Below are 26301 nucleotides of genomic sequence, written 5' to 3'. Positions count from 1 at the left end.
TTAAGCCCAAGAGTTTGAGGTTGGTGTGAGCTGTGACGCCATGGCACTCTACCAAGGGCAACATGGTGAGACTCTGTTTCAAAAAATTAATGGGAATAAAAATAAAAATAAATGACTGAGTTTAGTGAAGAAGACATGTCTAAGGCCGAGATAGGCAGAAAGCTAAGCTCTTGTGCCAAACAGCAAAGCTGTGAATACAAAGGAAAAGTTCTTGAAGGGACCTAAAAGCACTACTTTAGTGAACACAGAAATGACAAGAACATGAAACATGCTGATAAGAAGAAAGTTTTAGTGGTCTGGAAAGAGCAAACTGGCCACAAAATTCCTTTAAGCCAAAAATCTTATCTGGAGGAAGGTTCTAATTCTCTTTAATTCTTTGAAGGCTGAGGGAAGTGAGGCAGCTGCAGGAAAATGTATTTGAAGCTAGCAGAAACTGAAGGAAAGAAACCATCTCTATAACACAAAAGTGCAGGGAGAGGGAGCAAGTGCTGATGGAGAAGCTGCAGCAAGTTATCCAGAAGATCTAGCTAAGAACGCTGATGCTGACGTGGTGGCCAGATTTTCCATGTAAATGAAACAGTTTTCTTTTTCCTTCTCCTCCTCCCCTCCCTGCCCCCCTCCTCTTTTTTCTCCTAATTCCCTCCCTTCTTCTTCCTGCTCTGTTACCCAGGCTGGAGTGCAATAGAACAATCATAACTCACTGTAACCTTGAACTTGACATTATGATAAACCTGGAAACTATAGATTTTTTTTGAGACTTTTTTTTTTTTTTTTGAGACAGAGTCTCAAGCTGTTGCCCTGGGTAGAGTGCTGGAGTGTCATAGCTCACAGCAAGTCCCAAATCTTGGGCTCAAGCAATCTTCATGCCTCAGTTTTTCTGTTTTTAGTAGAGACGGGTGTCACTTGGGCTCAATCAATCCACCAACCTCGGCCTCCCAAAGTGCTAGGATTACAGGCGTGAGCCACTGTGCCCAGCCTGGAAACTATACATTCTTGAGGCTGCACTCAAGCAATCCTCCCCACCTCAGCCTCCCAAGTAGGTGGGACTACTGGTGCATGAGACCTGGCTAATTCTTTAATTTTTGTACAGATGGGGTCTGGTTATGTTGCCCAAATTGGTCTGGAATTCCTGACCTCAAGTGATCCTCCCACCTCAGCTTCCCAAAGTGTTGGAATTATGGGTGAGAGTCACGATGCCCAGACTAAAAACTGCCTTTTACTGGGAGAAGATGCCGCCAAGACATTCTGCACATGGAAAGGAAGGGACATACTTTATTGATTTGAATGCGTGCAAGCAACTTGGCATTTAGGTTTACATTGATTTTCCATGCTGTTGGTTAGTGAGCCCTTGTTGACAAGTACTACTCAACATGTGGCTCACACCTCTGCTTTTGGTGGAAGACCAGAAGACACCAGTACCTTTCATTCCCATTCACACTGGGCTTTATGTGACAACAGGAAAAGAGACCATACTACTATGATGTCTGGGGCAGAGAAAGCCCCTTCTAAGGAGAAATGTGGTAATGACTGGGCCAGAGATCAGACTGACAGAATAGAAAGATATGGCCAAGGGAGGGAAAAGGCCAAAGAGATCTCAAACCTATCAGGTTTTGTCCAAGGGTGTTGAACTGGGACCTGGAGCCCAAGGACTCCCCAAAAAGGGATGGGAAGGGAAGAGCAGTCTTAGTGGCCAGGAAGGTAAGAGAAACTATCTGGACTAATCTTGAAAGGGTGTTACTGAGTCCAGGTTAAGGATGGAGAACACAGGTGGGTATCCTGAGAATATGATGTGTCTATTTTAATTTTAGAAGGCTCTCCCAAAGCTATGCAAACTGAACTCTCTGGTGGTCACAACTAGGCAACTGTAGCAACTGTGTCAATTTCTTTTCCAGATTGAATTGGGGCTCTGCTCTCCCCGGTCCTGCTGCCATTACCCCTTCAACTTGGCTACTAACCAGGTAGGCATCTTTGGCAACCCCATTCAGGGACTGAGACAGTACATAACCGGAAGCAGGGGGTGGTTCTATGGGCGTGCTCCACAGAAATGGCAGGCAGGAGGCTGGCTTCCCAGGATTTGACAAGTGAAATACACACATAAATGACTAAATTTACTGTGTGACTTCACTGAGGTGACTGGAGAACAGGAATAAGATGGTAACAAGACAGTGCCACCAAAGGCCCAGCTTCCTACCTAGAGCAAAGCCATGTGTACTGGGATGGTTACTTGGAGGCAAAGTGGAAGGCAAGAGTTAAAGACTGGCATGCAGACAATGCTGTCCAGGGAGGTCAGGAGCCAGGGCACTTTAAATGCACAAAAGATAACAACAGGCCTGGGCTATGACAGAGACAGAGAGGGCTCTTTCTTAGAGATGAGTGCTGCAGGCTTTTGTAAAGAGAAGCCATTAGAACCATTCAAACATAGTTCTCCACACTCTGACTCTACAGATTTGTAAGGCCAGGGGTAACCTCCAAGTAACCTCAGCTTAACCGAGGGCTTCCCGAGAGAAATATGAGATGTGTCTGTCTCATGGGCATTGCAGACCTCTACACAGTCACTGACTGTCAAGTACTGGGGAGAATGCGGCACAATGGATCCTGCCTTCCCTGCTGTGGGGAATGTAAATTAGCATAGTTTGGTATCCTTGTGGACCATGGATTGTCTGTACATCCCAGTCACTGGGCAATGCCACTCCTTTGTATGCAGCCTAGGGCCCTGGTCTTCAGAATGTTGTGTTCACATTCTCTCTATAAGAAGTTGAAGGACGGGGCGGCGCCTGTGGCTCAGTCAGTAAGGCGCGGGCCCCATATGCCGAAGGTGGCGGGTTCAAACCCAGCCCCGGCCAAAAAATAGCCAGGCGTTGTGGCGGGCGCCTGTAGTCCCAGCTGCTCGGGAGGCTGAGGCAAGAGAATCGCTTAAGCCCAGGAGTTGGAGGTTGCTGTGAGCTGTGTGAGGCCACGGCACTCTACCGAGGGCCATAAAGTGAGACTCTGTCTCTACAAAAAAAAAAAAAAAAAAAAGTTGAAGGACATGGTTATCTTTTGTGCATTTAAAGTTATGTTGAACCTTAACATAAGTAGAACTTTTCTCCATAAGTTTAAACAAACTTGTAAAGTCTGTAATTTCCAGAATTATCGTAATGTCAACACTTTAGAGCAGTTAGGCACTCTTCAACATGTATCTGTAGGAATATAAATGCCACAGTGATTTGATACCTGCAATCATCACTTGAAAAATACACAAGTAAGTTTTTCTTGAACAGTTACATATTTTGTATCCTTTCATTTTCTCTCTGAATTTATATTTGCATTCCACACATACCCAGCTCTGGGAATGTCTTTGTGCCTCCTGAAAAATCCAGAGTCCCAGTGGAGGTGATCAGTGACCTCTTCCCCATTCACTCCCCTTGCCCTGGTTGACAGAGTTGACTCAGGTTTGGTCTAGCTGGGTAATTTTCCAGGAAGATCCTGACCAGCAGGGTGTTTTCCCAGCCCAGTGACCTGTTGAAATTTAGTTCCTTTTTACTACCTTCGTTTACCGGTGAAAAATGGTTCAAACCAGGGGCTTGGTGTGCGGGGGCAAATAACACTCTCAAATTCATAAAGAGCTGTTAATTATAAAACAAAAATTAATTTCATATAGTAATAACTACGTTTGAGTTTGTAATGTACTAAACACTGTTCTAAATACTTTATATGCCCTCCCCTACCCCATACTCCTCATGATTCAGTTTAACCTATTGTCTTAATACTAATCCGTTTTACTAACAGGAAACTGCCTTCTGAGACCAAAAATCTAGCCCCCTAAATCCATCACTTATTAACGTCCGGGAATTTGATGGAGTAGGCAATTTCGTTTTCCAGATGTAATCGATCATAACATTTCACCAACCAGAAGCCACAGTTGGAGAAGTTAAAAGATACATGAGACATCTTAATTGTATTGAAATCTAGAACAAGAACATGCGTTAAATTCTTTATGTCAAGTGCTTTTAACGAGCTAAAATCAACACAGGATAATACGTAATGGAATAAAAGGTTTGAGACCACGAAGTGTTTCAGGATACCAAGTCCAGCTCAGTCCCATCTTTGGAAACGGGACGTCTCTAAGCCAGAGGGCAGCTTGGCAGAGGAGCCGCTAGAGGGTGGCAGAGCGCAGCGGAGCCAGGTCTGCTGCAGGCACGCAGCGGGGGTCCCGCAGCAGGAACGAACCCACTTAAAAAGGCTGGTGCAGGGACCCTTTCTGCCTGCCAAACCGTCACCGCCCAGCACGCCCAGCACGCTGCTCTTCTTCACAGGAGAGCGGGGCGGTCGCCTGGAGCTGTTCAGTGTAATCAAAAGTGAGCTGCATAACGGCCTGATTTCGAGTTGTCTACTAGCCACATAAAAAAGAAAAAGAACAAGTGATGCAAATTTTAGTAGTTTTTATCTAACTCCATGTACCCAACATGTTAATTGTTTCAACCTGTCATTAACATAGATATCATTCAGATATCTTATATTCCTTTTTCTGTGCTAAGTCTTTGAAATATGATAAGTATTTTCTATTCACTGCCCCTTTTAAGTCCGTCTAGTTAAATTTCAAGGGCTCAGTAGCCACCTGTGGCTATAGATGGTTAATTTGGGTCCAGTTAGCACCTGCTATGGGATAAAGGGTTTAGGAGGATTCTGGTAAGATTTCAGGGAGATGGTAGGTCAAGGGCTTCTCCCAGCCCTGTTCACAGCCTTGACCTCTACCCTGCCGCCCACATCTCCCACATAATGTTCTTCCAGGCCTTACTGTCTCTCTCTTCATTCCTCAGCTTACCTATCCTGGTTCAGATCAGGAAACTTTTGTGGCTCCCCTATACCTCTGCTTCCCTCTGGTCTGAGACCAGGCTGTTCAGGATTCAGGAGATTAGAGAGTTGAGACAGCTGAACTTCAGAAGACTACAGTGATTGCAAAGGCAACACCATCACCACCACCAATTGCTTTTTTTTTTTTGAGACAGAGACTTACTTTGTTGCCCGTGGAAGAGTGGCATGTCATCATAGTTCACAGCAACCTCCAACTCTTAGGCTTAAAGTGATTCTCTCCCCTCAGCCTCTCTGGTAGCTGGGATGACAGGTGCCTGCCACAATGCAAGGCTATTATTTAGAGATGGAGGTCTCTCTCTTGCTCAGGCAATCTACTTGCCTCGACCTCCCAGAGTGCTAGGATTACAGGCATGAGCCACTGTACCTGGCCAGCAATTGCAATCTTGATCTAGTTTCCCACCAGAAAGGCAGATCTGAAAAGAAGAGCAGGTTCTGGAGACTCAGGAAGTCTGGTGGGGAATCCCAGTTGTGTGACCTTGGGAAAATACTCAAAGCTCTCTATGTGTCTTAGTTTCCTCATCTGTAAAATATGGATAATAAGAGTACTTGTGCAAGAAGGATGTGAGGATTAAATGAGATACTTATAATAAGGCTTGGTACATAGTAAGAGCCAAATGATTAACTTTGAAAAATCTACACTGGCATAACTGCATTTCAACACTGAAGAACAATTATTGTTTGGCAACGTATATGACAACTGTCAGAAAGTATCCAGCCATGTGATATGAGAAATGGAGTTAACAATGGCTGGATACTTTCTGGACAACCCTCATACAAACTACTGAGATCTGGGTGTGGAGGCTTATGCCTGTAATCCCAGCACTTTGGGAGGCCAAGGTGCGAGGGCCAGGACTTTCAGACCAGCCTCGTCAACCATACCGAGATCCTATCTCTATAAAAATTAAAAAGAACTAGCCAGGCATGGTGGGACATACCTGTAGTCTCAGCTACTTGGGAGGCTGAGGTGGGAGGATCATGAACTGGGGAGTTTGAGGCTATTGTGAGCTATGTTCGCGCAACTGTACTCGAGGTTGGGAGACAGAGTGAGACCCTATCTCTGAAAAATAAATAAATAAATAAACTCTCAAGAGCTCTGTCAGTGGCTGAGCTGCCAGGACATAGGCCTGCTACTGCTCCTATCAAACCCCTTCTTGTCTATGGTGCCTGGACATGGGGCACCTTGTCTATGGGGCTGTTATGACATCACATCCTGCCACCTCCATCCAAATAAAGCCCACACCCTGCCTACTAAAAAATTTTTAACAATACAGAGAAAAACATTAATTGGTATTTTTGTTTTTTTTGAGAGACAGTCTTACTTTGTTGCACTTGGTAGAGTGCTGTGGTATCACAGTTCACAGCAACCTCAAACTCTTGGGCTCAAGTAATCCTCTTGCCTCAGCCTCCCAAGCAGCTGGGACCATAGGTGCCCACCACAATCCCTGGCTATTTTTAGAGATGGAGGTCTCACTCTTGCTCAGGCTGGTCTTGAACTCCTGAGCTCAGGCAATCCACCCTCCTCAGCCTCCCAGAGTGCCAGGACTACAAGCATGAGCCACCACATCTGGCCTTTATCAATTGTTTAAAAACTCTTTTATTATTTTTATTTTTTATTTTTTTGAGACAGAGCCTCAAGCTGTCACCCTGGGTAGAGTGCCGTGGCATCACAGCTTATAGCAACCTCCAACTCCTGGGCTCAAGCGATTCTCCTGCCTCCGCCTCCTAAGTAGCTGGGACTACAGGTGCCTGCCACAACGCCCGGCTATTTTTTTTGTTGCAGCCATCATTATTGTTTGGCAGGCCCGGGCTGGATTCGAAACCGCCAGCCTCAGTGTACATGATCTGGGCTAGGCGCCTGTGGCTCAAGTGGCAAAGGCACCAGCCACATACACCTGAGCTGGTGGGTTTGAATCCAGCCCAGGCCCGCCAAACAACAATGATGGCTGCAACCAAAAAAATAGCCAGGCGCCTATAGTCCCAGCAACTTGGGAGGTGGAGGCAGGAGAATCGCTTGAGCCCAGGAGTTGGAGGTTGCTGTGAGCTGTGATGCCACAGCACTCTACCCAGGGTGACAGCTTGAGGCTCTGTCTCAAACAAAACAAAACAAAACAAACAAACAAACCAATTTAGTCGTTTGCTAATAAACAGCTACTGCTTATTTGAGTGTCAGGTGTTTTGGTTTCTTAAACATAATTTAACACATTTAATTCCTATTTTTCACGCCTGAGGAGACAGTTCCACAGCTAGGAAGGGGCAGAGGTAAGGCTGGCTCCAGAGTCTGACTTTGCCCTGTCCCACCTCGCTATAGTGCTTTGCGTCCCATGTAAGTGATCTCCCTCAAAGCAGCCCAAGCCCCTGTGCACAGCATGGGAGAGTCCCTCCCCACCTGCCTGCCTGAAGGCTGCCTTTCCTGCCTCAGCCCCAGACCTGCCTCCATTCTGTGCACACCTATTCTCTTTTCCCCATTTAATTTTTGGCCTCTGTATCTTTGTTGATCCCTCTTCTCTGAGCACCCTTTTCTGCTTTTCATCAGCAGACTTTGTTCCTTCGCTCTTTAGGCTTCACCTCAAAAGCTCTCATCTTTGCGAAGCCCTTTCAGCCACCCCACCCTACCAGAGCTGTGCTATGCTCTGGGCTTGTGTTTCCTGGTTCTTGGTTCAGGCGTCCATCCAGACACTATGAGTGATGCTGGAATCCAGATCCTCATAACAGGGTGTCAGCTTCCTGCATGGTGACAAGGACCAGGCCCAGGCCCAAGCTGGGAAGCTTTTTCTCTTTTTTGAGACAGAGCCTCGAGCTGTTGCCCGTAGAGTGCCGTAGTATCATAGCGCACAGCAACTCCAACTCAAAATTCTCTTGCCTCAACCTCCAAAGTAGCTGGGACTACAGGTGCCTGTCACAACGCCCAGGCACTTTTTGGTTGTAGTTGTCATTGCTGTTTGGCAGGCCCGGGCTGGATTATGAACCCGCCAGCTCTGGTGTATGAGACTGGCGCTTTAGCTGCTTGAGCCACAGGCGCGGAGCCATCCAAGCTGGGAAGCTTTGATAGACCAAGGCTTGATTTCTAGCCCTCCTTTGCAGTTGCCATAAACAAAAGACTTAATTCATTGTGCTTCAGAGATGTTATGAGTGTTTTCGGAAACATGTAAAGTTCCTCACACATCTTAGATGCTTCATAAGTGGTGGCTTCTTATTATCCATGAAATTTACTGTGTTAGATTTTTCTCTGAATTAAAAAAGTAGGTAGTTTCTTGGCCAGGTGCAGGGGCTCACATGTGTAATCCTAGCACTCTGGGCGGCCAAGGAAGGTGGACTGCTTGAGCTCATGTGGATTGCTTCGAGACCAGCCTGGGCAAGAGTAAGACCCTGTCTCTACGAAAAATAATAATACTAATACCAATAATAAATAATGGAAAAACTAGCTGGGCATTATGGCTGGCACCTGTAGTCCCAGCTACTCAACAGGCTGAAGCAAGAGAATCACTTGAGCTCGGAAGTCTGACATTGCTGTGACGTATGACACCACAGCACTCTACCCAGGACACAGAGTGAGACTCTATTTAAAAAAAAAAAAAAGGATAAGGGTGGCACCTGTGGCTCAAGGAGTAGGGTGCCGCCCCATATACCAGAGGTGGCAGGTTCAAACCCAGCCCCGGCCAAAAAACTGCAAAAAAAAAGAAAGTTTCTTTATAATCATAAAATGACATAATTAGTAAATTGATATAGAAGGCAATTTGGTAATAACTTTGAACATTGTAAATACACTTGTTCTTTGATTATGCTTCTGGGAAATTATCCTACAAGTATATTCCCATAGGTAAGAAATTATAACTGCACAAGAATGTTCACTATAGCAAAACATTGAAAATTACCATAATGTCCAATACTAAGGAACTCTTTAAACAAATTGTAATATGTCCATCAGATGAGATATTATGAAATCATGGAGAAGAATGAGATGCCTCTCTGTATATTGGGATAAACCATTTTCCAGGATTAAAAAACAAAGCAAAATGCAGAACAGTATGAAAAATGCTATAGTTCATTTAAAAATGAAAGACTAGGGCGGCGCCTGTGGCTCAGTGAGTAGGGCGCCGGCCCCATATACCGAGGGTGGCGGGTTCAAACCCAGCCCCGGCCAAACTGCAACCAAAAAATAGCCGGGCGTTGTGGCGGGCGCCTGTAGTCCCAGCTGCTCGGGAAGCTGAGGCAAGAGAATCGCGTAAGCCCAAGACTTAGAGGTTGCTGTGAGCCGTGTGATGCCACGGCACTCTACCAAGGGCGGTACAGTGAGACTCTGTCTCTACAAAAAAAAAAATAAATAAAAAAAAAAATAAAAATGAAAGACTATATATGTAAGTGCTTATATATACATCGAATATCTCTGGAAGGAAATACCAGAATCTTCTTTCAGATGTAGTCCCTGAATAGGGAGGGGGCTGTAGAGCTGGGCTTCAGATCCATGGAAAGGAGATGTACTTTTCTTTTTTTTTTCTTGAGACAGAGTCTTGCTTTGTCACCCAGGCTAGAATGCAAATGGCATCAGCCTAGCTCAACTGTAACCTCAAATTCCTGGGTTCAAGCAATCCTCCTTCCTCAACCTCTGGAGTAGCTGGGACAACAGGCACCTGCCACTCTGCCCAGCTAATTTTTGTCTATTTTTAGTAGCGATGGGGTCTTGTGCTTTTTTTTTTTTTTTTTTTTTGAGACAGTCTCACTTCACAGCAACCTCCAGCTCTTGCTCTGTCTCCCAGGCTGGAGTACAGTGACGTGATCAGCTCACTGCAGCCTCAAATTTCTGGGCTCGTGATCTTCCTATTTCAGCCTCCTGAGAACTAGGATTATAGGTGTAAGTCACTACACTCAGTGGTACAGCTAATTTTACAATAATTTGGGAGTATCTAGTAGAATGCACTTGCCCTGTGATCACATGATCCCATCTTCCAGTGTCAGTTCGAAGGTAGAGCTCTGTCCCCACCATACTCAACATCAGTCCCACAGATACCTCTGCATGGGTATTGGGACCCAGGTTGCAGGCGTTAGTCGAGGGAGACTGGCCTTGGTTTATCATTTCCAAGATTTTTTTTTTTTTTTTTTGTAGAGACAGAGTCTCATTTTACCGCCCTTGGGTGGTGCCTGTGGCTCAGTGAGTAGGCGCCGGCCCCATATACTAAGGGTGGTGGGTTCAAACCCAGCCCCAGCTGAACTGCAACCAAGATTTTTTTTTTAATACCAGTAGAATATACTCATGCATTACTATATAATTCATCTAGGGATTTTTTTTTTTCACTTTATCGCCCTTGGTAGAGTGCCGTGGTGTCAAAGCTCATAACAACCTCCAACTCCTGGGCTTAGGTGATTTTGTTGCCTCAGCCTCCCAAGTAGCTGGGACTACAGGTGCCTGCCATGCATTACTATATAATTCAAAGTTAAAATTTTTTTTTTGTAGAGACAGAGTCTCACTTTATGGCCCTTGGTAGAGTGCCGTGGCCTCACACAGCTCACAGCAACCTCCAACTCCTGGGCTTAAGCGATTCTCTTGCCTCAGCCTCCTGAGCAGCTGGGACTACAGGCGCCCGCCACAACGCCCGGCTATTTTTTGGTTGCAGTTTGGCCGGGGCCGGGTTTGAACCCGCCACCCTCGGTATATGGGGCTGGCGCCTTACCGACTGAGCCACAGGCGCCACCCAAAGTTAAAAATTTTTAAAATATTTTACAGATATGGGTCTAAGGAAATGTAGAGGAAAAGAAAAAAGGACATGAGAAAAAATATATTTCTATCACCTAAGGCAACCAACTTCACATTTTGGTAATTTTTCCTCTATTATATTTTTTATGCATAGTTTTTTTGTTTGTTTGTTTTTGGTTTTTAGAGACAGAGTCTCACTTTGTCACCCTCAGTAGTGTGCTGTGGTGTCACAGCTCACAGCAACCTCCAGCTCTTGGGCTTAGGCGATTCTCTTGCCTCAGCCTCCCGAGTAGCTAGGACTATAGGCGCCCGCCACAACGCCCGGCTATTTTTTTTTGTTGTTGTTGTTGTTGCAGTTTGGCCAGGGCCAGGTTTGAACCCGCCACCCTCGGTATATGGGGCCGGCACCCTACTCACTGAGCTACAGGTGCCGCCCCTTTTATGCATAGTTTATCCCTGTGCAGTGTTGAGAAAGTACACATAATATTGTATTCTGTTTTTCCCATTAACTTCACATCTTGGCATTGGTTAACTTCTGTGACATGTCTGTGAATCTCTCTCACCTCTCTTAATGGCATGGGGCTGGAAGGCAGGAAGGCCAGGGGTATGTGGTAAAGATGGCATGGTGGGTTCCCACAGGGCAGAGCTTCTTTTTTTTTTTTTTTTTGGCCGGGGCTGGGTTTGAACCCGCCACCTCCGGCATATGGGACCGGCGCTCTACCCCTCTGAGCCACAGGCACCGCCCTGGGGCAGAGCTTCTTAAATTGCTTCCGGGTACTGTGACAACCTGGTCTGTGTAACTCATGGTCTGGCAGGGAGCTGTCCTGTGCCCTGCAGAGTGTTTAGCATCACCATTGGTCTCTACCAAGTAGCAAACCCCTCCCCAGTAGTGACAACCAAAAATGTCTCTAGGGTACAGCTAACAGATTCAGCTAGTAAAAATACAAGGCACCTGGCTGAATTTGAATTTGGATTTCAGACAAACAGCAAATACTATTTTTGTATAAGTACATCCTAAAGAATGTACTGGGTAGAGAGCATACACTGAAAAATTACTTGTTGATCTGATATTCGAACTTAACCGCCCCTTTCCTCTCCCCTCCCGTGGGGGGTAAGGGAGCACCCTCTGTTGAGAACCAGCGCCATAGGTACCAGGCTCAAAGGAGAAGGGAGGCGGCAGCAGTGGCTCTGTGGGACTTATAATCTCATCCTGGGGACAAACACAGCAGGAGGCAACAGGAGGCTCAACCCTGCTTAGACGCTGGGCAGAGGTGAGCCTCCACCTCCTGGCTCTGCTTCTCCCTCCTCCTACTCCAACGGCTCTCCTCGGGGGTGTTGGTGACCTAGTCACACTCTGTTCCCCATGGGCAGGAGTCACTAAAACCAAAGGAGCAAAGTTAGCCTCCAGCGGGCCAGCAAGGGGCTGGTAGGGCTCCTGGGGTCTGAATTCCCTGAGCAGGAAGCACACCTCTGAGCCTGGGAGAGCTTTGAGGGAAGAAGCTGGGGGCAGTGGCCAAGACTGTCGTCCTCTGCTAAGTTTGTTTGCTGAGCATTCATTGTGTGCCAACAGGTGAGTCACTGTGCTCAGGGCGGTATAGAAGTGTGGGCAGGAGGTGAGGTCTGCGCTGTCTGGGAGGGGAGACTTATGGGGTGGCCAACCTTCGGATGAGCCCAACTGCTTTGGGGAGAAGAGGGATAACCAATGGGCAGTTCGGTCAGCTCTGGACATATATGGGGTCCAAAGTACCTGACACATGCAGGGCAGATGTCAAGGGGCCACTGTGGGTCTGGGCTCAGGAGAGACAGGTGAGTAGAAGCCCTGGAGGAGGGTGAGATAGCAGGAGCTGGCAAGAGAGAGAGGGGAGGACAAGGACAGAACTGGAAGACTCTGGGTTTCAGGCAACTGGGGAGACTTAGAAGAGATGGCCAGAGAGGGGAGTGGGAGTTCTGTGGGAGAGCCAATGGGGAAGAGAGTTCTCAGGGAGTGAGCTGCAGCTCTGCTGAGTGGGCAGGTGAGGTGGTGATGGTCTCCTGGGGCCATGAGCCTCCTGTAGCTGCAGCCCCTCAGACTCAAGCAGCTAGGTGGGAATGCTAGGGACACCCTCTCCTCCAGTCAGCCTGCTCCTGCTCACTCTAGCCTGCTTGCTGTTCCTTGGATATGTCAGACGGGTACCTGCCTCAGGGCCTTTGCACTTGCTGTTGCCACTGCCTGGATGAGATCCCAATACATTCTCCTCTCTTTCAGGATTTTGTTTTTTTTAATGTTATCTGCTCCATTAGGCCTTCCCTAGCAATCAATTTAAAATAGCAACATCCTACACTTACCTGGCAGGGGAGATAAAATGATCACGAAGGTGGTTTTCCAGGGCAGCTTGTCTGGATGTGCTGACCTCTAAGATTCTCCAAATGTGAGAAACTCGACCGCATAATTTGTGGTAGCAGGGGACTGAAAAATAAAAATAAAAAATAAATAAAACAGCAACATCCCCTGCCATTATTGCCTTATACCCTTCCTCACTTATTTTTTCTCCATAACACATTTGTCACTATCCAATAAAGCCTATACTAAAATTTTCTAAGGTTTTTTTTTTGAGACAGAGTCCCACTATGTCACCCTTGGTAGAGTGCTGTGGTGTCACAGATCACAGCAACCTCCAGCTGTTGGGCTTAAGTGATTCTCTTTTCTCAGCCTCCTGAGTAGCTGGGACTACAGGTGCCCACCACAATGCCTGGCTATTTTTTGTTGCAGTTGGTCATTGTTGTTTTAGCTGGCCTGGGCTGGGTTTGAACCCACCAACTTCAATGTATGTGGGTAGCACCATAACTACTGTGCGCTATGGGCGCTGAGCCTAAAAGTCTTTTTTTTTTTTTTTTTTTTGAGACAGGGTCTCACTATGTAGCCCTTGGTAGAGTGCTGTGGCATCACAGCTCACAGCAATCTCAAACTCTTGGGCTTAAGTGATTCACTTGCCTGAACAAGTCCTTGATTTTTCTCTCACCTGTCAAAAGGACTGTTTTTGTTGGTTGGTTGGTTGGTTGGTTGGCTGGTTGGTTGGCTGGCTTTGGTTTCATACTTCTGTGTGTGTATGTTGATATTTGTCTGAGGCAACTGTTTAACTTCAGGAAACAGGACATTGTAATTCCTCTCTGAGTCCCTCAGTGAGTGCCTGAGTAGGCATTAAGGCTTCTCCCTGGCCTTCTTGGGTCCATAAGAATGAGGAGGGAGGACAAGAGTTAAAATCTGGAGCCAGACCAATCTACGTTCAAATTCTGGCCCGACAACTTAATGAGGTCTTGGGCAGCCTAGATTAAAGTTCCCTTCATCTTGTGTTCTAGTCCCAACTGTTCTTCCTGCCCCCGGTCCCCATAACCAAACACTCCAATAAAGAGAGGGAAGGAGTAAAGTCCAGAACCCATGACTCAGATTAGGCAGGAGGCAGAGCTTCCATGACGGCAGTCTGTGTGCCTAAGGCAGGGCCACCTCCTTCATCCTCATGTCATATGCTCTTTATAGCAGAACCTCGGACCTACAGCTGTAGAGTATTTCTGAGGACCTTTTGTGGCTACAGCCCCAGCCACCTTTGGCTTCTAACCTAAACTTCCTGGATTGTCTGAGAGGTCCAGATATAAATTAGAGCACTGTTTGAATATCTTTAATCCCACCTGGCACTCAAGTATCCACAGCATGTGTAACCAGGGGAGCTCTTAATAAACTTTGGTAAACAGAAACAGAAAAATACAGACGATTTCTAGACACTAGACACCTGCCTCCATGTTTATGCTAGAATAGGTGATCTCAAATTTCTATATTGACTAGACCACCAAGAAAAGGTCCTTTAACCTAAAGAAAGTGGACATAATCTTTTGACTTTAAAGAAATTAAAGATTTGAGAGAGATTGAAACAATCTCAACTTGAATGTTATCCAATGGTTATTTCTTTTTTATAAAATAAAATCAGGACTTGTTCTGTCACCCAGGCTGGCAGACAGTGGCACGATCATAGCTCACTGTAGCCTAAAACTCGTGGGCCCAAGTAATCCTCCCACCTCAGCTTCCCGAATTTAGCTAGGACTATAGACATGAGCTAACACATCCAGCTATTTTTTTTTTTTTTTAAGTATTTTGACACAGGGTCTCACTATGCCCAGGCTGGTCTGGAACTCCTTGCCTCAAGCAATCCTCCTGCCTCAGCCTCCCAAAGTGCCAGATCATAGGTGTGCCCCATCATACTTGGCTTCCAAGGGTTATTTCAAAAGACAATAGGAATTAAGAGGAGGGATTTAGCCTTCAGTCAGAAACAAAATAAGAATTGCAGATTTGGGATGGTGCCTGTATCAGTAGAGAAGGAAATTAATTCCAAATCCTTAAACTGAGGCTGTCCAAAGAGAGTGTTCCAATGTACAATACGCTTTGTTGGATCCATATTTAAACAAACCAACCGTAAAAAGGAATAAAACATGACACATGTAGAGAAATATGAAAACTGATTAGATGTTACTGATTAGCCAGATATTTTTTCTTTTTTTTTGAGACAGAGTCTCGCTCTGTAACCCTGCCTAAAGTGTAGTGGCATCATCATATTTCATGGCAACCTCCAATCTCCTAGGCTCATGAGATCCTCCTGCCTCAGCCTCCCCAGTAGCTGGGAATGCCGGTGCCAGCTACCATGCCCTGCTAATTTTTTAAAATTTTTAGTAGCAATCAGGTCTTGCTCTTGCTCAGACTGGTCTCAAATAAGATTGGACAGATCTTGATAACTGTTGAATGATGGGAACATGACATTCATTTTGCTATTTTTCTACTTCTGCATATGTGTGAATTTTTCCATAGTACAGTAAAATAAAATAAGGCCAAAAAAGAAAAAACTGGAATATTTCAAATGTTCAGATCAAGTACTTCTCTTTCCTTATATATCATCGATTGCCTAAAATCAGGCCACATTTTCCTATTTGAATCACAATTTTCTGGTACAATTTTGTGTTTTTCCTGGAGTTTCTTGGCATCTTTCCTAGTCCTTTTTGAGAGAAGAAACGTGTGTGCCTTCTTTACCGTGTGACTAAGAGCTTCTAGCTTTTTAATTGTCTATTGACTGAAATTCACTTTTTTCTTAAAAACCTTTTAAAGATATTGTTACAGGAGCCTTCTGTTTTCCTGTTCTAATTTAAATCAGGCAAATGGTTATTTTTGCCAGGTTTCTTTTCGATGTATTTCTGGGTTAGTTTTATTGTTTCTTGGCTGTTATGTGGCGTAGGTGAAGCTCTAAGGAGGCAGAGCCTGAGACAGGGATTCTGGTGAAAGTGGTCAACTGAGGGGATAATGTCAGGAGAAGAGACGGGAGGGAAGCAGGATAGGGCAGGAAAAGAAAACTAAGCTAGGGCGGCACCTGTGGCTCAAAGGAGTAGGGTGCTGGCCCCATATGCCAGAGGTGGCGGGTTCAAACCTAGCCCCAGCCAAAAACTGCAAAAATAAAATAAAATAAAATAAAATAAAATAAAGCTAAGCTAGGAAGTATTCCTGGCTGGAGACTAGCTTCAGTCTGGTCCCTCTTTGTGGCAGGGGTAGGGATTGGGGTGAAAGTGAAGGTTGAAGTGGATGGGGAGAACATCTTGTGCAGCAACTCACAGCTGCTAGACAACGTCCCAGACTGGTGAAGGGTCACTAGCACCATCCACAGCTCCAAGATGCTCCACACCTGTAATCCCAGCTCTCCACATCTGTAATCCCAGCTCTCTGTAATCCCAGCTCTCCACACCTGGCTCACACCTGTAATCCCAGCTCTCTGGGAGGCCCAGGCAGGTAGATTGTCTGAGCTCAGAAGTTCCAGACCAGCCTAAGCAAGAGCAAGAACCCTGTCTCTAAAAATAGCCAGCGTTGTGGCGGGTCCCTATATTCCCAGCTACTTGGGAGGCTGAGGCAAAGGGATAGCTTGAACCCAAGAATTTGAAGTTGGTGTAAGCTATGATGCCATGGCATTCTACTGAGGGCCGTGGAGTGAGACTCTGCTGCGAAAACAAACAAAAAACCCGAGTGTGCTCCACTCTTACCCAGAAGGCTTGTTAAAACAGAGTACTAGATCCTGCCTCTAGAGTTTCTGATTTAGCTGGTCAGGGATGGGACCTAAGCATTTGCTTTTCTAACAAGTTCCCAGATGCTGCCTCTGTAATTATATTTTGAGAATCCAAGCAGTACATTATGTCTTCCTCTTGTTTTCCGAGACTACAAACTCAAGTAATTTTTTTCAGCAAGAGCGCATGGGAGATACTTGTTATTAGTCCTCACAAGTCTATTTTGCCCCTATGCTTGTTTCATAGTTTGCAGGCTATTGTTTTATAGCTTCTAGATTCAGCGAAGACCAATCATAATTTGACTTATTCTCTTATAGATACTTTAAAAAATATATATATATATATATATATTAGTGGCTTGGTGCCTGGGGCTCAAGCGGCTAAGGCGCCAGCCACATACTCCTGAGCTGGTGGGTTCGAATCCAGCCCAGGCCGCCAAACGACAATGATGGCTGCAACCAAAAAATAGCTGGGCATTGTGGCAGGTGCAAGATACATTGTGGCAAGTATCCCAGTTACTTGGGAGGTGGAGGCAGGAGAATCACTTCAGCCCAGGAGTTGGAGGTTGCTGTGAGCTGTGATGCCACGGCACTCTACCAAGAGCAACAGCTTGAGACTCTGTCTAAAAAAAAAAGGGATGGGGGTGGTGCCTGTGGCTCAGTGAGTAGGGCGCCGGCCCCATATGCCGAGGGTGGCGGGTTCAAACCCAGCCCCGGCCAAACTGCAACAAAAAAATAGCCGGGCGTTGTGGCGGGCGCCTGTAGTGCCAGCTGCTTGGGAGGCTGAAGCAAGAGAATCGCGTAAGCCCAAGAGTTAGAGGTTGCTGTGAGCTGTGTGACGCCACGGCACTCTACCCAAGGGCGGTACAGTGAGACTCTGTCTCTACAAAAAAAAAAAAAAAAAGGGATGGGTCTCACTCTGTTGTCCAGGCTGGAGTGCAGTGGTACGATCATAGCTCACTGTAACCCTGAAGTCCTAGGCTCAGGCAACCCTCACTTCAGACTCCAGAGTAGCTGGGATGATGCCACTACAGCCAGCTTCCTTCCTCCCTCCTCTCCTCTCCTCTCTTTTCCTTTTTTTTGCGAGACAGAGTCTCAAGCTGTCACCCTGGGTAGAGTGCTGTGGCATCATAGCTCACAGCAACCTCCAACTATTGAGCTCAAGTGATCCTCTTGCCTCAGTTTTTCTATTTTTGGTGGAGATGGGGTCTCACTCTTGCTCAGGCTGGTCTCGAACCTGTGAGCTCAAGCAATCCACCCACCTTAGCCTCCCAGAGTGCTAGGATTATAGGCGTGAGCCACCTCACACGGCCTCTTTTTTTTTTTTTTTTTTTTTTAAGGAAAATCTTACTATGTTGCCCAGCTTGTCTGGAACTCTTGGCCTCAGCTTCCTGAGTCTCTGAGATTATAGGCACAAGGCATAGTATTTGGCCCTGTTTGTTTTTAATTTCCAGCAGTTGTTATGCTTTCAGAAACCTCCCGAATCTCTACATATGCTTTCTGTTTTAATACTGTTCAGCATTCAATGGGCAACTTAATCTAAAAGGCATTCTTTGGAGGCTCAGCGCCTGTAGCACAGTGGTAACATCGCCAGCCACATACACTGAGGATGGCAGGTTTGAACCCAACCCGGGCCTGCTAAACAACAACTGCAACAAAAAATAGCTGGGCGTTGTGGTGGGCGCCTGTAGTCCCAGCTATTTCCGGGCCTGAGGCAAGAGAATTGCTTAAGCGCAAGAGTTTGAGGTCGCTGTGAACTGCGACGGCACAGCACTCTACCAAGGGTGACATAGTGAGACTGTCTCAAAAAAAAGACATTCTTTGGGTTGCTCTGGGAAATTTTTTTCTATGATTTCTCTGATTATTTTCTTTCTGAACTTCTCATTAGACAGATATCAGCCTTCTTGAATTGATCCTTTATGACTCAATGTTTTTATTTAAAAAATATGTTTTTTTCTCTTTATTCTTTGAGAATTATATGACTTTTGCTTCTGGATTTTTTAAATTTTGGATAATTTTAGATGCCTAGAAAAGTTGCAAAGATATGTTTCCTTGAATGTTTGCATCTTACATGACCATGGTGCATCAAAACTAAGAAATTAGTATTTGGGGCAGCGCCTGTGGCTCAAGGAGTAGGGTGCCGGTCCCATATGCCGGAGGTGGCGGGTTCAAACCCAGCCCCGGGCAAAAAAAAAAAAGAAATTAGTATTTGTACATTACTATTAACTAAACTTCAGATTTTATTGGATTTCTTTTTTTTTTTTTTATGTTTTATTATTATTTTTTTTTTGCAGTTTTGGCCAGGGCTGGGTTTGACCCCACCACCTCTGGCATATGGGGCTGGCACCCTACCCCCTTGAGCCACAGGCACTGCCCGATTTTATTGGATTTCTTTTTTTTTTGTAGAGACAGAGTCTCACTTTATGGCCCTCGGTAAAGTGCCGTGGTGTCACACAGCTCACAGCAACCTCCAACTCCTGGGCTTAAGCGATTCTCCAGCCTCAGCCTCCCGAGTAGCTGGGACTACAGGCGCCCGCCACAATGCCCAGCTATTTTTTGGTTGCAGTTCAGCCAGGCCCGATTTTATTGGATTTCAACAGTGTTTCCACTAATGTCCTTTTCCTGTGCCAGGACCCTGTCCAGTATACCAGACTGCATTTAGTCCTCATGACTTCTTGGTCCCTTCTGTGATAGCTTCTTAGTCTTTGCTTGTTTTTATTTTGTTTTGTTTATTTTAGAGACAGAGTCTCACTTTGTCACCCAGGCTGAAGTGCTACGGCATGATCATAGTACTCTGCAACCTCAAACTCCTGAGTTCAAGAGACTGTCCTCCCTCAGCCTTCAAAGTAGCTGGGGGTATAGGTATGTGCCACCAGGCCTGGCTAACTTTTAATTTTTTTTTTTCTTCTTATTTCAGAGACAGGGTCTTGCTTTGTTGCCCAGACATGAGGTCAGTGGCATGATCATAAGCTCACAGCAACCTCAAACTCCGGGGCTCAAGTGATGCTTCTGCTTCAGTCTTCTGAGTAGCTGTGACTACTTTGTCTGTTTTTAGTAGAGACAGGGTCTCACTCTTGCTCAGGTTGGTCTTGAACTCCTGGTCTCAAGTGATCCCAAGATTACAGGTGTGAGTCACTATGTGTGACCTAATTTTTTTGTTTGTTTATAGAGAGGCATTTTGTTCCCTAGCTGGTCTTGAAATCCTGGCCTCTCAAAGTACTAAAATGACCGGCATGAGCCATTGTGCCCAGTCTAGTAACCTTGATCACTTGATTAAAGCAGTGTTTGTCAGATTTTTCCACTTTAAAGTTACTGTTTTTTCCCTTTCTGTACTCTGTTGTGTGGGAGTGAGTCACTAAGTCCAGCACATATTTAAAGGAGGAGGGCCAATTAAGCTCCATCTGGAGGGAAAAGCATCTATGTACATTATTTGGTATTCTCCTTTAAGGAAGCTTTGTCCCTGCTCCCCCATGTATTTATTTATTCAACCATTTATTTAGGTCAGTGTGGACTCACGTTTATTTATTTTATACTTTGGGCTATAATCCAATATGACATTATTTATTTTGTTTCTCATATTGTTCCAACTCTGCTGAGAGTTCTTTCAGGTTGGCTCCTGTGTCCCTTTGAGGGACAACATTGATTAGGCTATTTTCATGTAAATGTCTAAAAAAAGCTTATTGTATTGGATTTATAGATCTATTTTGGGCAAAATTACAGATTAAATATTGAGTCTCTCACACCATGAACTTGGTGGGTTTTTTTTTTTTCTCGTTTATTTAGATCTTCTTTGATTTTTACCACAGTGTTTTCTGATTTTCAGTATAAAGGTAGAAGTAAATGTTTAATTAAATTTATTCTTGAGTATTTTATGGGTTTTATGCTATTGTAAATAAATTTTTAAATCTCATTTTCATTTCTTTCTTTTCAATGTGTAGAAACACAATTGATTTTTATATATTGACTTAATTTAATTCTAGTAGTTTCTTGTATTTTCCTTAATCTTTCTTTTTTCTTTTATGAGACAAGGTTTTGTTTTGTTTTTTTGAGACAGGGTTTCACTCTGTCATCCTGACTAGAGTACAGGGGCAGATCATAGCTCACTGCAATCTCCAACTCCTGGGCTTAAGTGATCTTTTCTGCTTCATGAGTGGCTGGGACTACAGGTACACGCCATCATGCCCACATCATTTTTCAATTTTTTGTATAGACGGGATCTCACTATGTCATGCTTAGGCTAGTCTCAAATTACTGGCTGATGATCCTCAGCCTCGGCCTCTCCACGTGCTAGAATTACAGGCAGGCAGCACCGTGCCCGACTTTCCTTCATATTTTCTATGTAAACTCATATCATCTGCAAATATAGACAGCTCTACTTCTTTTTTCTTTTTTTTTTTTTTGGTTTTTGGCCGGGGCTGGGTTTGAACCCGCCATCTCCGGCATATGGGACCGGTGCCCTACTCCTTGAGCCACAGGCGCCGCCCTACTTCTTTTTTCTTAATCTTTTATTTCTTTTTATTCCTTATTGTAATGGCTAGGATCCCTGGTTTTGTGTTAACCGAAGTAGTGAGAACTGAGATTCTTTTTTTTTTTTTTGAGTCAGTGTCTAACTATGTCACCCTCAGTAAAATGCCGTGGCGTCACAGCTCACAGCAACCTCAAACTCTGGGCTTAAGCGATTCTCTTCCTCAGCCTCCCAAGGAACTGCGACTATAGGTGCCTGCTACAATGCCTGGCTATTTTTTCTTGCAGTTGTCGTTGTTTAACTGGCCCAGGCTGGGTTCGAATCCACCAGCCTCGGTGTATGTGGCTGATGCCACAACCACTGTGCTATGGGCACTGGGCCAGAACTGAGATACTTGTTTTATGTTTGATCTTATAAGGAAAGTGTTTTACTCCATTCCTGCTGTTAAAACAAAATACTTTAGTCAGGGTCATTTCTAAACAACAGAATTTTTTTGCTCACAGTTCTGGAGACGGGTAAGTCCAAGATTAAGGCATCAGCAGATGGGTGGCTCCTGTGGCTCAAAGGGGTAGGGTGCCAGCCCCATATGCCGGACGTGGCAGGTTCAAACCCAGCCCTGGCCAAACACTGCTAAAAAAAAAAAAAAAAAAAAAAGACATTAGCAGATTTTATGTCTGGTGAGGACCTGTTCCTTACGAACTCCATTTTTTTGCTGCACCCTCACAGCACAGAAGGGGTGATGAACTCCCTCATGCCTCTTTTATGGCACTAACCACTTGCTATAAGCTCCACCTCTAAATACTACTAATACTAATGAGAATTAAGTTTTCAACATAAATTTTGGAGGGACACATTCAGACTACAGCAGAAAGCATTCAATATTTCAATTTTTAAGTATCCCATTATGCTGTAGGTTTTTCGTAGTTTACTTTATTAAATTGAGTAAGTTCCTTTGTATTGCTAATGTGCTGAGTGAAAATTCTGATCATTAATGGGTGTTGAATTTTGCAAAATGCTTTTTTTTCTGATTTTGTTGAGATTAATCATATGGCTTTTCTTCTCTAATCTATAAATGTAATCAGTTAGCTACTCGGGAGGCTGAGGCAAGAGAATCGCTTAAGCCCAAGAGTTGGAGGTTGCTGTGAGCTGTGTGAGGCCACGGCACTCTACCGAGGGCGATAAAGTGAAACTCTGTCTCTACAAAAAAAAAAAAAAAAAAAAAATGTAATCAGTTACATTGATTTTAGAATTTAAGTTAACCCAATATCTTGAAATAGAATCTTCTTGGTCATAATGTATTCCCTTTATCTTATTTTATTTATTCATTTTTTTGAGACAGAGTTTCACTATGTCACCCTCGGTAGAGTGCCTTGGTGTTACAGCTCACAGCAACCTCACACTCTTGGGCTTAAGTGATTCTCTTGCCTCAGCCTCCCAAGTAGCTGGGACTACAGGCACCACCACAGTGCCCAGCTATTTTTTGTTGTTGTTATTGCAGGTGTCATTGTTGTTTAGCTGGCCTGGGATGGGTTTGAGCCTGCCAGCCTCAGTGTATGTGCTGGCGCTGTAACCATTGTGCTATGGGCACCGAGCCCAAAATGTATTCTCTTTTTCCCCTATGGCTGGATTCAATCTGTCATTTTGTTTAGTATTTTTTGCATCTGAGTTAGTGAGGAATATTTGTCTATAGTTTCATTTGGTTTTTCTTGTAATATCTTTTTTAGATTTTGGTACCAGGGTTATCCTGGCCACATAAAACAAGTTGAGAAGTGTTCCCTTCTTTATTTTCTGAATAAGTTTCTTTACGACTATAATTAATTCTCTTTTAAATCTTTTTTAGAAGCCACCATTGAAATTCTCCAGACCTGGATATTTTTTTGTGGCAAGGTTTTTGAAAATAATATCATAGGTGGTTATGAACTCAGATTTTTCTATTCTTCTTCTGTCAATTTTGTTAATTCGTGTCTTAAGGAATTTACCCATTTCATGTAGGTTGTTTAACTTATTTGTATAAAGTTGTTCATAATTTCCTCTATCATCTATTTCATGTCTATAGGATCTACATGATATTCCTGCTTTCATTCATTTTTTTTTTAGGCAAGCATGGAACAAAGTTTATTGAGGAGGAGAAAGACAGGCTTACAGAATAAGAAAGTTTACAAAGCAGGATACTTTTGACGTAGATAGCGAATGGGCCTCCATTGCCAGGGCTAGTAGGCAGAGGCCTTTCATTCTTGATATTAGTAATTTGTGATTCCTTTTAAAAAAATCAGCGTTAATAGTGATTTAATAATTTTGTTATTTTAAGGCTGGGTGCAGTGGCTCACGCCTGTAATCCTAGCCCTCTAGGCCATGGTGGGTGGTTGCCTGAGCTCACAGTTTTGAGACCAGCCTCAGCCTCAGCCTGAGCCAGAGTGAGACCCCATCTCTAAAAAATAGCCAGGTGCTGTGGCAGGTACCTGTAGTCCCAGCTACTAGGGAGGCTGAGATAAGAGGATCACTTGAGCCCAAGAGTTTGAGGTTGTTATGAACTCTGATACCATGGCACTCTACTGAGACAGACAAAATGAGACTTTGTCTCAAAAAAAAATAAATAAATTGTTATTTTGTTTTCACAGTGCCAACATTTGGTTTTGATGATTTCTCTCTCTCTTCTCTTTCTTTTTTTTCTTTTTCTTTTTTTTTGAGACAGAGACTCACTTTGTTGCCCCTGAAAAGGTTCTGGGGCATCACAGCTTACAGCAACCTCAAATTCTTAGGCTCAAGCATTTCTCTTGTCTAAGCCTCCCAAGTAGCTGGGACTACAGGTGCCTGCCACAAAGCCCGGCTATTTTTAGAGACAGGGTCTTGCTCTTGCTCAGGCTGGTGTCCAAACTGTGAGCTCAGGGCAATCCACCAGCCTTGGTCTCCCAGAGAACTAGCTGGGACTACAGATGTATGCCAGTACACTTGGTCAATTTTTATATTTTTGTAGAAATAGCAGTCTCATTATGTTGCCCAGGCTGGTCACGAAATCCTGGCCTCAAGTAATCCTCCCACCTCACTGTCCCAAACTGCTGGGATTACAGATGTGAGCCACTGTGCCTGGATATATTGTCTTGATCCTTAAGGTAGAAAGTTAAATTAATGATTTTACTTTATTTTTTTGGGGGACAGAGTCTTACTATTTTGCCCTTGCTACAGTGCTGTAGCATCACAGCTCACAGCAACCTCAAACTCTTGGGCTTAAATGATTCACTTGCTTCAGCCTCCCAAGTAGCTGGGACTACAGGTGCCCGCCACAATGCCTGGCTATTTTTTGTTACAGTTGTCATTGTTGTTTAGCTGGCCCAGGTTGGGTTTGAACCCGCCAGCCTCAGTGTATGTGGCTGGCACTATAACCACTATGCTATGGGCGCCAAGCCCAATTATAGATAATATACTCTGGTGACTCTGAATTTTTCATCTTCCTGTGGAGAGTGTTGACTTTTGTTACAGCAAGTGGTTAAATTACAGGCTAATCGCTTTTAACTTGTGGAGGCTTGATTTTATGTGTTGTTAGGGCAGATCTCCTTAAATTTTTATTAACAGTTGAAAAATATTTATTCCAGCTTAAAAATCTATTATTGGTAACGTCATATAAAGTTTTAAGTTTGCCAAATTTGGAATAAATCTTTAATAAGTTTCATCTCTGAGCTGTAAGAAGATCTCAAGTTTATTTAGTTGGTTAGTTATGTGTATGCCCACCAGTCACAAATACTCTTTTATTTTTTAACAGGTTTGTTCTGGAGGACACCTCCCTATAATGTCCTATTATAGTTATCTTCATCAATGTCAGCATTTTATGTCAAATCTGGAAAATATTCAATTTTTTTCAATGTCTTCATTTTATTACTTTTTTTTTTTTTTTTGAAACAGTTTCACTCTGTGCCACCCTGAGAAGAGTGTCATGGCTTCATAGCTCAAAGCAACTCTTGGGCTCAAATGATCCTCTTGCGTCAGTCTCCCAAGTAGGTGGGACTATAGGCGCCTGACAAAACGCCCAGCTAGTTTTTATATTTTTAGTAGAGACGGGGTGTTGCTCTTGCTTGGGCTGGTCTCAAACTCCTGATCTCAGGTGATCCACCTGCCTCACTGTGCCTGACTGACAATTTACTATCAATCCACACTTTCCCTTTCTTCACTCTTGCCCTAGGCATTTATTTGTCTTCTTTTTTCCTCCTTTTCTCCTCTTTTGCCTTTTCTACACATTTCATGTAAATAGAATTACACAACATATGAGCTTTTGTTTCTGGATTTTTCCACATAGCATAATGTTTTTGAAGGTCATCCACATCAGGGCATATATTATTATATTATATACATATTTTGTGAGACAGAGTCTCACTCTATCACCCAGGAGAGAGTGTGGTAGCCTTAGCCTCGCTGATTGCAACCTCAAACTCCTGGGCTCCAGCAATCTTCCTGCCTCAGCCTCCCCAGTGGCTGGGACTATAGGCAGCTACCACAATGCCCAGCTAATTTTTCTGTTTTTGTAGAGATAGAGTCTCTCTCTTGCTCAGGCTGGTTTAGAACTCCTGAGCTCAAGTGATCTTCCTACTTCAGCCTCCCAGAGTGCTAGGATTACAGGTGTGAGCCACCACGCTTGGCTGAGTATATATTATGATTTCATTTCTTTTTACTGTTGAGTGGCATTTAATTGTAAATATCGACAGGTTGAGTACCTCTTACACAAAATGACTGAAATCCACTAAAAAAAAAATGACTGAAACCAGAAGTGTTTTGGATTTTGGATTCTTTTAAAAATTTTGGAATATTTGCATTATACTTACTGGTTGAGCATCCCAAATACAAAAATCTGAAACCCACAATGCTCTGATGAGCATTCCCTTGAGCATCATGTTGGCTCCAAAATATAAAACTCTAAAAAGTTTTGTATTTTTAGCATTTCAGATGTTAAATTTTAGATCTGGGATGTTCAATCTGTAGCACATTTTATCTCTCCCTTTTGTCCATCCCTGTTTTTGGACATTAAGTTTCCAACTGTTGACTCTTGGGTCTATTTTGTTTTGTCAGTTAAACTTGGCCCAAAACCTTAGCCTTGAGAAATAGTCTTCACTATTAAGGATGGCACTTCTGAGGTTTCAGTGGAAAGTCTGATGTAGTCCCTATAACTTAGAGAGACCCAAACATCCAAAATTTCCCTTGTGGTTGGAAACATCTGAAATCTCTGTCTCTCTGCTCACTTC

At 44.2% G+C, this 26301-nt stretch overlaps 1 protein-coding gene and 1 pseudogene across 1 annotated transcript in view; one reads left to right on the top strand and one right to left on the bottom strand.

Annotated features, from left to right (window-relative positions):
- Nucleotides 1-3740: 3740 nt before the first annotated feature.
- The window catches only part of LOC128564531 (uncharacterized), a 29183-nt gene continuing 6622 nt past the window's right edge, over nt 3741-26301 (bottom strand). The window contains exons 2-3 of the mRNA XM_053559978.1: nt 12869-12989; nt 3741-4369 (exon numbers count right to left, since the gene is read on the bottom strand). Coding sequence (XP_053415953.1) covers nt 4075-4369; nt 12869-12989 — 416 coding nt within the window. The 3' untranslated portion in view covers nt 3741-4074. The remainder of the gene's footprint in view (nt 4370-12868; nt 12990-26301) is intronic.
- Nucleotides 12861-13034, top strand: LOC128566242 (uncharacterized; annotated as a pseudogene).

This window comes from Nycticebus coucang, chromosome 14 (assembly GCF_027406575.1).
Source record: "Nycticebus coucang isolate mNycCou1 chromosome 14, mNycCou1.pri, whole genome shotgun sequence".
NCBI lineage: Eukaryota > Metazoa > Chordata > Mammalia > Primates > Lorisidae > Nycticebus > Nycticebus coucang.
Note: the sequence above shows the minus strand (reverse complement) of the source record. Positions and strands in the feature narration are given on the sequence as shown.